Source organism: Mycetomoellerius zeteki, unplaced genomic scaffold (genome assembly GCF_001594055.1).
Source record: "Mycetomoellerius zeteki isolate Tzet28-1 unplaced genomic scaffold, Tzet1.0 scaffold50, whole genome shotgun sequence".
NCBI classification, from domain to species: domain Eukaryota; kingdom Metazoa; phylum Arthropoda; class Insecta; order Hymenoptera; family Formicidae; genus Mycetomoellerius; species Mycetomoellerius zeteki.
The window spans coordinates 68,303-80,511 of record NW_017257501.1 but is presented as its reverse complement, the minus strand read 5'-3'; the positions used below and the strand labels follow the sequence as shown (position 1 = coordinate 80,511).

Genomic DNA, 12,209 nt, shown 5'->3' with positions numbered 1-12,209 from the left:
AATATGAGGTATATATGTTTTATTTAATTTACATTCTCTCTAATCTAATTTACTAAACATGTACATCGTTTATCTAATTTATAACGCAACGTTAATGTATTTATTCAGATGGTAGAATTGCGATAAGTGAGATTTGATCTCTTCGATAGTTTTACATATGGACCGCTTTTTATGAATATAACCAAATTCTCACTGGACAATATATTTTAACTGAATTTCTGATAATGTATGTAAGATGTTTTGTTATTTTACATTGAAAATGACCCGATCGATGTCGAAACGTTTGATTATTGTATATATACGTTTATTAAAGATCTTATATTATAATTGGCTCATTGCCCTTGTTTTATTTATTGATTTATTCTAATTGAGCCATATTAACATTTAATTATTATTAATTGTGTACACTGTTAGAAAATTTGTATCGAATATAACTATGTATAGCATAACATATTTCACTTGTCCCACTTAAATTTTTGTGTTTATTTAATATAACATAAATATGTTAGAAAACAATTCAGATATTGTGTTAAAAAAATGATCATAAAAAATGTTATTAAAAAACTACGCGAGTAATTTAAGATTATAACTATTAACATTTATAGGGGCATATTTTTTCTACTGGGTGGATTTTTATTAACATTTACAAATGTTAATAAAAATATAAGTATATTTATATTTTTTGGATTGCTAATTGCGAATTTAAAATTAAATTAAAAAATTTAATTTTAAACAACAATGAGCAAATTTTTTATATTAGTGTGATTATTTTCACTGTGAACTTATATTTTTGAAGGTCGTATTATTTCTTGGTCGTTAATTAAACTCTAAAGTCAAATTTTAAGTTTATTCAAAATGGCGAATCAAAAATTTGAAAGATATTTATGAATTTACCCGTTGTATTGAATTTTGTTTTTTTTATTCATTTTTATATCTTTCTATGAATTATTGTTATTATAAAAAAATAATTTTTATATAATGTTTTATTATGTATACACAATAAATCTCTTTCTATAAAAAAAAAAAATACTTTCAGTATTTTACATATTTAAGATTGTTTTAAATATAGAACGAGTATATATATGAAAAATTATCAAATAAATTACATTATTTCAAATTAAAGTCTGTTTAATGTTCACATAAATATGCAGCCTTTTGACTTTATTAGTTTATATGCAATACAATTGATTCGGACAAATTGCATCTTTTTTGTCCTAATTTGTTCGTAAAGAAAAGCATATTTTTAAATTAAAATATCACGAAAATATTACGAAACTATCATGAAAAATAACAGTAAAAGTTTTCAGAAATATAAATCATATTAATATGTTAATAATTTTGGTTGCATATTAATAGTTAAATATAAAAAACGTTAAAAAGATTTAAAAAAAAGAAATAGTATGTATATGTTTTACTGCCCTTGTAAGGGTTAAAAGTTAACACCGAGCCTATTATCTACTGATATTTACGATCATCTCGCATTGCACGTAGTATATTGTGCAGCTGCAAAAAATTTTGAATTAATCATTTGTCTACATACCTTTTCCGTGACTCAATCATTGTTTTGTCTCTCCTTCCTCAATAGGAAAACATTTATGAAACTATATGATGAAATCTTGTATAAAATTTGTAATTTGCAATTACATAGGCATATTTACAAAAATAAATGTAGAAGTATTAATCTTTTATTTTCAATAAAACAACAATATAGCGAATTATTTTAGCATATACATATGCAAAATTAAATTTAAAAGAAATTGTTCAATAATTGAAAAGAATATGTGTAGCATATAAACAGCTGTATGTTTAAAACTCTTAAAAATATAATTGTGCATAAAGAACACAAATTAATTCATGTATACAGTTTATAAAAATGCATAATTATTCCTAAATTGTAATATAGAAATATTATAACATGAAATATTACACTTTTCGCGTGGTAAAATTTTAAGTAAAGAATCCATGCGAAATAATTATCTATAAAATATTTATATCTCAAAATTGAATTTAATTTTTGATAAGTAATTAGAAATTTTATTTTGGCAAACTGCTACGTTTTGGCGAATTGTGTTAACCCATTAAGGATCAAGACAAATTATTTTTCTCAAAATTTAAAATTCTTTTAATAGCAAGCTACTACGCCCTTAAGGAACCTTTTGATAAAGATTTCGCATCCCAATCAATTTTTTTTGGTCGGAAAATCGACCAGCCGATCTTTATATATATATATATATATATATATATAGTATATATAATGGGTTAACTCAATTTTTACGAAATTTTTGTCAAAATACTATTATTGTCGACAATTTGCCTATCGGAATTCTTTCTTTCTCACTCTCTATTACTGCATGAATTTGCAATTCAAATCATCCCGACTAGTTTTTAACATGTCTGCGCGCGCGTTCCGATATTCGCTGTCAGTAGTACCGAAAATCTATAATATACGTTACGTGCACTATAGATTTTCAGCACTAACAGTGATCATCAGAACGTAATCATAATCACGTCGGTTAGATGCGAAGAATCTAAGTACTCTCGGCGAAGGTAATTTTATCTGTGATGAAGAAAAAGTTGCACGGCTCTGTCGGGGCGGCGGATGAGGCGGTCAGGAAGAAAACACGCGAGGGCGAGCCTCGCGCGATACGAGTCCTACGTCCGAGATTCTTGCAAGTTTCAACCGTGGATTATGAAGTAATTGGTATGTCGGCGGCGGTGAGGGCGCGGGTGCGGGCGCGGGCGCGGAGGCCGACTCTCCGTAGGAGTTAGCGGTGCCGGAGTTCGTTTCCACGAGATATGGCATATGTGAGGTGAAAGTGAATTTCAGTGCATACAAGCGCGCCCCGCGCGCACATAGTATTAACATACATCGTGGCTGATACGCACGCCAAGGTGCCGCGTGATCGCACACAGATCAATATTTTAACTATGTATATACAGAACTGGTAGCCCGATATGAGGGAGAGAAGAGAATGTAGCAAGAATGCAAGTCCGAGGCAAGTTTCTGAATGAAGCCTTGATGAAGGTCCCTCGAGAAACGAAACATTTCTCTTTAAAACTATAAGCAATCTGTCCAGCAATTATGATTGTCATAGAAAATGTAAATCTTTGTAGAAATGCAGAGTGAATGCGCAAACAAAATTCAGAAATTTCTCTTGTAAAATGGATTTTATTGATTTAATGATTATACACTTTCCTTTAGTTCCTCCTGCAAATTTTTATTGCGTTTGGTTGCATAATTGCAACTTAATAAATGTATGACATATTTCATGACGTAAAATTGCTCTTGTCGTAACGTGTTACAACGAAATGACTTTGGCCCGTATTCATAGTCAGGCCTTATATTTAAGGCTTCCTTAAATTTATCTTCAGATGCTCTACGAATTATTTCATTGGCTACTGAGCATCTAAAGATAAATTTAAGGAAGCCTTAAGTATAAAGTCTGACTATGAATACGGGCATTTGAGTTGCACGTGGCACGAAGACTCGATTTTCAAGCGTATTCGTGCGCGGGAATGCAAGGGTGCAGCCTTTCTATACAGCTGGTACAACTCGCACCTCTCGCAGGAATGTAGTCACCGTTATATCACTGATACGCACGCATAGCGTCGAAATATACGGACGAGGACACGTCCGAGTCGCTCTCATGGAGTAGCGGATACTTTCCGTGCTCTTGAGAGACGGATGCGAGAAACGAAGATCGTTGGACAGATTGCATCTTCACTTTCTCCCGCCGGATAACAATGCGTCTAGCTAACATGTCTGGGTCTAACTGGCGCCTTTCCACAGTTAAATCCGACACGCAAAAATTGCGACTTCCAGCTGTGAAGCAATCATACAAAAAAATTTCAGATTTTTACGATTTTGTTTACCTTTTTTAACAAAATCCCATTGATCTATTGGTATAAAAAATATTTATAACGCAAATATTTAAAATATAATATTTTTATTATCTCTATTTATTACAATTTGCCTATATAGAAAGAATAATTTTGTTAAAGTATCTAAAAATTTAGTTGGATACCGATCTAAAAATAATTTCGTCAAATTATCAGGAACAAAATATTAAAAAGTTATTTTCAAATTTATATCTAGCTAAATTTAAATACTTTAGCAGAATCTTTCTTTCAATCTGACAATTTAAAGAAGATTTTTTTAATTATTCTATGATTTTAATATATTTGCTTTCAACTTTAACAGTTCACGAAGAAATTTTGATATTTTTATTACTTGTTAAATTTCGTTGCACATGACAATTTGTCTCACTAACCAATAATTTAGAAAAGCTTTTTTTAATTTGTATTATATGCGAACTCTATGTATCTTCGATGGTACTGCGATTTAGAACTCAGCTATCAATTATTATTCAATTTGTGATCAAGTGTTAAATATTAGTGTTAAGTAAACGCTCTTTCTGTGTTGCAGGTTCCTACTACAAATGTCTTTATCTGTCCAAACGGTAAGTAATAACATTCGCTTGTAGATTGGTGGCGTACTAAGCGCCACAAGAAATAGTACCTAAAGTGAATCTTTTCTTTTCTTTCCGAAAGATTACATCCAGTACTTGTAGGTTTATCTATTCAGACAAATTTAAAGACAATTCTTAAAGATAATTCGATTTAAAATTACCCAACTCTACAAAGGAGCACGAGAAATTATTTTAAGCATAAAGGTTCGCTAATTTTAAGTAATTGCAAAAAAATTCAAATATGATAAATAAAATATAAATAAAATGTAATACAATAAATGCCTATGTAACGCCTCTGCGATGTTGGAGCATAAATTAAATATTCATAACGCGATAGATACAATTCGCAATCAATGTGGATGTACTTATTTTTATAATAGTAAATAGTAAATACATAAATATTTAATTTATACATCAATATCCGCGGCTCTCATAGATTTTTTAAAATTGAATACGAGAATTCCTACACTCGATCAAAACAGGATCTTAGTGCTTAAATGTCTATGTGAATTTATACATATCTGATTCTACATACTGTGCGCCAGAATATTTTTCGGTTTTGAAGCGCCACCATGAAGAATGTGATCAGAATATATATAAATTCACATAGAAATATTTGCTTTGATCGAATATAGAGGAATTATCATATTTAGTTAGATTTATTCTCATCAGTCTAAATTCGTAGAGATCATAGAGATCGTAAGATCATAGAGATGTTTTTATTTGTATTAGATTTATTCTTGAAGCCATTAATGTTAATATTTTATATTATTCTAATTTAATATTAAACGACACACGTTCTTTTCCATTACCATAGATTAACTTTAATTTATTCTTTATCGTTTTATAATTCTAAGAAGCTGCTCTCTGTCTCTCTCTCTCTCTCTCTCTCTCTCTCTCTCTCTCTCTCTCTCTCTGGAGAAAGATAAAAAAATAAGTTAATCTTAGAGTAAACTTAATCTACATTCGTAGAATCGGACGATTTATGAATAAAACCCGCGAATCGATAGCAGTACGACGCAAGATAATGTGAAAGTTGCTCTGCAATTATTTTTTTGAAACGAACTTTACAAGTTAATCCGGAGACATCGTAGAAATCGCCATTCTCGAGACGGTCAACTTATACATTAGTGGACTCTTACTTTTGCGACCGGCCTCCACTGAATAACTGAGCTCTCGTTTCGTAGGTTATGAGAAAACAACTGGGCAATAAAATCAGCGCAAAGTGATTTTCAAGATTATTGAGAAACCGTAAACGTCATTACGGCTAATGCCGTACAGTCCACTGTTTGGATAACTGCGGAGAAAGATAAATCACACATTGATAGTCCGATAGAAGTTTTATGAGAGTAAAGAGCACGAGTCTATTCAGTGATAATTCGATAATAAAAAAGGAGCTTGTTTATTTCGACTCGGCGTTTCTCATTCGCGAATATTTTTATTGCAGATAGTGACAAGTTTTGCAAGATTAATTCCTTGCGTCGTATGTGAAAAAATTTTATCTTCGTCCAATATGCGTGGCGCAGAATACAATGCAAATAAGGGAAATCAACGGTTAAGATTCCTCCTTTTTTTACTAGGACGCGTCGTTACTTACATTTAAATCACACAGAGACGCTTTGAATCGCAAATTGCACGCCGACAATTATACCTCGCTCTGGCAGTAGCAGAGTTTCAAAAATGAAACAAGTACATATGTCCGATAAATAAATCTTGTAAAAGACAATGAGAATAAGAGTTCGGCCATTCGTAACGCTGCTCTACTTTTCTTCGTTACTCGCTGATACAACTAAGTAGGTTGCACGTACCATATGGGGCCGGTTGGTCGCTAGCCATAAGTCGTTGCGTGTGCCTGAAAAATTGCAAGTGCAGCTATTTTCTTCCTTATTTTCTATTTTCTCGTTCTTTCTTACTTTAATTAATTAACGATTCGTTCGGTCACGCCTTTGATCTCATAATTGCTGCACATCGCGATAGAAACGATTTCATCGAGAGACTGAGAACTTGTTTTGAATAAATATCACTTAACATTAAACGATATCAACAAATAAATACCATTTAATTTAAACAATAGCAACAAATAAATATCGCATTTAACTTTGAACGAATATATTTCATTTAATACTTATTATACAAATATAGTTTAACATTGAACAAATGAATAAGTATCGTTGAATATTGAACTAATAAACAAATATGACTCCATTTTTTAGAATAAAAAATGGATTTTCAGAATTAAAGTAGATCAAAGTAAATTAAAATAGAATTTTAATTTCAGAAAGTAAGTCCTGTATGCTAATATACATGTTACGTTGATTCGATAATTAGAATAAAATCTACATTCTAAAGACATAATCCTCCATTTTTACATAAATATTACTTTATTAATATTTTAAGTGGCAGCTCTGGAATTCATTGTAAAACATATGTTTCTTTCGTCCTCACGCGTATACAACTTTCTTATATTCCACATGTTAAGTACATGGACCTACGAAGGTCCATGTACTTAACATTTTAAGATATGAATAAAGAATATTAAATTTCAAATTAGAATCTCAAAATTCGTACCTTATCGTAAAATCAAACTAGATCAAACTTTATCTTAATGTATGACGTTTAATGATAGCGAGCAAGGGCTGTGTTTAATGCAGGTGGAACCCTATTTGAAGGCCAAAATTTTTTCGATCCACGCGACGCACGAATCGACGTATGAACGTATCAGATAGATTCAGAGGTACAGGTGTAGGTAGAGTCATTCCTAAACCGTGAATCCCACAGCGGCTTGCCCTCTTCTCTTTTGATCGCCTCTTTCTCGTCTACCCCAGTACCATCGAACCATCGCCCACCTTACACCGTTGCATACGCAACGGCCCTAAAAATATACGTCGGTTTTTCGCGTTCACGCCACGGTTATACGTTTGCACCTTGGAGGAAACTCGACCGAGAGCATCGTCGAACGGGATTCCAAAAAGTAGAACATCCGGCAACTTGCTCGTTCATCTGTTCTTACGCGATTCGCACATACCACGCTTCTCGCAAGAAGGCTTTTGCTGAAAAAAAAACGGAGGTGGAAACGAAGATATAGAGACTGCCTTTCCGCATACTCGCGTGCCAAGTGACGAATCAAAAGATTATATCATTCATTTGCTAACTCATCTTTCGAATGTCACCAATCTCTGTTCCAGTTTCTTTCGCATCTAAAATATATTCCACTGAATACTGAATTTCATCAATTTTAGTTACCATTGACTTTACCTTTAAAGTAGAAAAATTCATACAAAGAAAAATTTCTATGTTTAAAACACATTTCACATGTTCCAAACGGTCCATTCAAATTTTTGTGTTCATTTAACATAAGATGAATAATGTTAGAAAACAACACAGATCGATATTGTGTAAAAAAATGATCACAAAAAAGTTAATGTTGACACAGTTTGTAAACAAACTGTGGAAGTATATTTTTTAATATAATTAATATTTGTGTGTGTGTGTGATATGTGTTAAATGATTACGTACTTATCTCATTCGTTCATCTTAGAATTTACGTTTTAAAACACATTATTTTTATATTATCCGTTCATTTACTCATTTATTATTTTAACATTAAGAAATGTTGAATATCAATTTAATGCAATATATAATACATATTCAAATAATACGATTATATTATATTAAAGTAACACTCGAACATATGTTAAAAAATCAATACAAAGTTTTAATGCGGGTCTGCAGTAGCGGTCGTAAGGTCTTAAGTCGTAGAAAATTGATCAATCATAGTCGATTATTCTTCTTATATTCAACTGTGGTTGGTTAATTATCTATGACTTAACTCTATGACCTCTACGACTTGTATTGTAGATCCTGCATAACAAGGACCAGTTTAACACAATACAAAATGGTTTTTTACTGTATAGATACAGATATTCTTGTTTCAGATTCTTGCTATATTTCAATCGACATTTTGTAATAGCGGAAAATGTCGAGATTTCCTCTATTTTTCGAAATCAACTGCGATGTGTCATTAATATTACGTGATCATTGGTTGAAATATGCGTCTCGACCGCCGAGAGAAAATAGCATTTCACACACGGTCTTCGGACGAGAAATGCTAATGGACGTCGAGAGAACCGTGTGCGTGCATGGCCATTTGACCTTTTGAAAGAAAGGAAGGTCGTAATCAAGTCTCTCCCAGCGAATAATCCAGCGCCGACTGCATCAGCAATATGACTCTGAGTGATGCTGCGTCTCGTTTCTTTTCCACGCAACTTACGTGTTTTAGCGAAATGCAAAACATCTTTAATTTACATTCCGCATTGGGTCTTCCGTTTCATCCAGCACGAAGCAGCGGGAAACTAAACGTATTTATAATATCCATCAAAAATAAAGAAGAATAAAATAGTAAACATTATTTTGTTTATAAAAATAATTTAATATAAATGCTAGAGGTGTGCGCGCGCGCGTGTGTGTGTGCGTGTGCGCGCGCGCGTGCGTGCGTGCGTACGCGTGTGTGTGCGTGTGCGCGCGCGCGTGCGTGCGTGCGTACGCGTGTGTGTGCGTGTGCGCGCGCGCGTGCGTGCGTGCGTACGCGTGTGTGTGCGTGTGCGCGCGCGCGTGCGTGCGTGCGTACGCGTGTGTGTGCGTGTGCGCGCGCGCGTGCGTGCGTGCGCGCGCGCGCGCGCGGTGCTAATTATGATGCTAATATGATTCGATTGGAAAATATGCAGCTACGACAGAATTCGCCAAGTACGCATTTAGATTTACGTTAGTACCCGTTTTTACCAATGTAGAAACTTTAATTTCGGTTCAACTAACTCTTCATCTTTTTCTAGTTCTAAGAATTAAAAGAAGATAAAAAGTAAGTTGAACCGAGATTAAAGTTAATTTACATTTATAGAAATAAGCACAAGTGGTTGTAAAATTGTGAGAAAGATCGCCAGAATAATTATTTTAATAAGAGGAAAATGGATCAATAAATATGAATAACACAAATATATATATATATATATATAGGAGAAATTCTAATATATTCAAACGGACTTTAGTACTTAATAATATACTGTACGCGTAGATTTTTAAATATATTTTTCGGTTCTGCAAATTGCACGCCGATTCTGTTCGTCGAACTTGAAATGCAATCTATTATAAATTTAATATTATATAAATCTGAAAATAATACCATAAATTCTATTAATCGTCGATTTAATAACGATAATAATGATAAACATTTTAAAATAAAGTATCTTTAAATACTACAAAAAAATTTTATTGCGATAAATACCATACTAGATCTGGAGACACTAGTGTCTCGGCGCTAAGCTAAGCGCAGCGACACTGCCGTGCTATAATTTACTTTGATCGAATATTGACACCATTTAATAACAATAAGTAGAAATCGTTAGTAAATAGCTGTGAGTTGGATAATTAGAAGTAGGTAATTTCTTTTTAAATTATCTATTTAAAGTTAGAGAATAAGTTAGTTCTGCCTGGTAGCATCATTATTTTCTGAACAATGAAATGCACTGTTACGCGCTCACTCTATTGTATTCTTAGATAACTGCGAAATGTTATACCTTCTCATGGATCGAAACATTAGTATAGTATCTCATTTACATAGCATTCAGCAAAATGCAATATCGCTTGTTATACAACGCTTGTGATACTGACTAGGACGAGGTGGTTTACTTTGATCGAACCACTGACACGAATCGAGTTCGCGGAAACTCGACGAGCATCCTCGAACGATGTACGACATGCCGTGAAATAAAAGCTTGTGCCGGGAGCAATCTGGATACAAGCTCCTAACGTACGATATCCGCGTCGATCAATGCAGAAAATTATTTCTTCGATGCAATTTCTTAGTCGAGTGAGCAAGCGCATCAAATTACTCTCCGACTAATCAGATTTGAGAAAATCTTGTGAATCAGATAAATATAAATTACATGTATCAAATATATCAAGGTAATCCGGTTGCCATAAAAAAAATATCAGCAGTTGGATTTGACAGAGAAATTAAACTAGTTACTAGATTATCGATTATTATAATAAATATACATAAATCAATAATAAATTCTATCAAACTTGTTAAACTGTTGCCATTATGAATTGAGGAACTGATATATGCAGCAATCCAAAAACATAAAAAATTTAGATATTAGCATTTCTGGTTTTCTTAACTCCTCGATTACGAATTAAACGTTTTAAAAAATGTGTTGAAACAGTTACAAACCTTAAAATTAAGAAAGAAAAGTAGGTTTAATTGCAAAAGAAGTTATATCCCTACTGTTATAGAAAAAAAAAATGCAAAAAAGTTAAATTCCTAAATTGTTATTGCAAATGTTAAATTATCCATGAGTCATATTTAATAAATATAGCGGACATTTTGTTCTAAAATCAACTAAAGTTATCCATTTAAGTTGCAAAATCAATAAAGTGCATTGTATTTTAATAAATAGAAATTGTATTTTTTATGCCATATTATACACGTTTTGTTCACTGAGAAAAAAAGTTGTTCAATTGAACAACTAAATTAGTTCAATCAATTTGTCTTTATTTCCTTCAATGAAGAATGTATGTACTTAAGTCAAACATATTATACTTATTTGATTTACATAAATACGTACATTCTCCATGAAAGAAATAAAAACAACTAAATTATTAAGTCAAATGAACAATATTTATCTAATCAAATAAACAATTTTTTTCTAAGTAAAATATTGAACCTCCTTAATTTTTTTTAAAGAAGATCTCATTGTGATAGATTAAATGAGAAATATTATACAAGTTTTTTTCACTCTCGCCAAAAAATTTCAAACGATAATGATTTTTGTCAATGAGCTACTTAATTTCACTATTTCATAAGATTCTTTTCGATTTCAATCAATTTCTTAAGGCACATCATACGCACTAAAAACAATTGAGGCCGTTGTGTCGCTGTCAGTGCGGACTGTGCAGGTCACCGATTAACCGCCTTTCCTGTCTTCTGTATGCTTGCCAGCAGAAGATAGTTAAAGTATCCGGTTGCACGGAAGCGCTTGACGACCTTAAAATAAGGCTTCCCGTATTCGTACTAGTGCCAGTATTTTCTAGTTTCCAATAAAAGTTTCACGATTATGATGATAAATTAAAGTATATAAAAATTTATAAGTGTATCACGGTCTTTACTATAATTTTAGAGATTTTAATCAATTATAATCGGTGCTCCAATAATCCCCTTAGCAATATTGCGTGCTCGCGACGCATTATTACAACTGCGCACAGACAATCTCTAAATCTAAGACAGACAGTTTAATGCAATATTTCCTTGCACAGGATGGGAGCTGCGAGGCATACACTGTTACAAATTCTTCAACTATTCCTGGGAAAAAGCGGCGGAATTATGCAGGAGGTAAGACGTACGCTATCGATCTTTCCCTTTCGTTATGAACTTAGATTACATCTAAGATTTAACTTGTATAGAATACAATCGGTATCTCTTTCATTAGGACACATGGTCCAGTATCCATATAGTCCGTTCTTAGGTCTGTTTTTTTATTCCTGTACTAAACTGTAATGGAACTTTCTTTCTTGCTTTCGTCAAACAAATATATCTATTCTTTAAATTCTAAAAGATCACTAGTTCGGCTATAGAAAACAGTTTTCTTATTTTAAGATCATCTCAATCTTAGAATGTTATTAGTGTAAATATTACATACATATTACATACAAATAAGAAAGATCATTGAGCGCTAAGCTATGCAATTA

General features: G+C 32.4%; 1 protein-coding gene across 1 annotated transcript in view; it reads left to right on the top strand.

Annotated features, from left to right (window-relative positions):
* uif (sushi, von Willebrand factor type A, EGF and pentraxin domain-containing protein uif) overlaps positions 1-12,209 on the top strand; it is a 68,846-nt gene that overhangs the window by 26,865 nt on the left and 29,772 nt on the right. Inside the window, 2 exon segments of the mRNA XM_018455657.1 lie at positions 4,427-4,460; positions 11,778-11,853. Of these exon segments, the coding sequence (XP_018311159.1) occupies positions 4,427-4,460; positions 11,778-11,853 (110 nt within the window).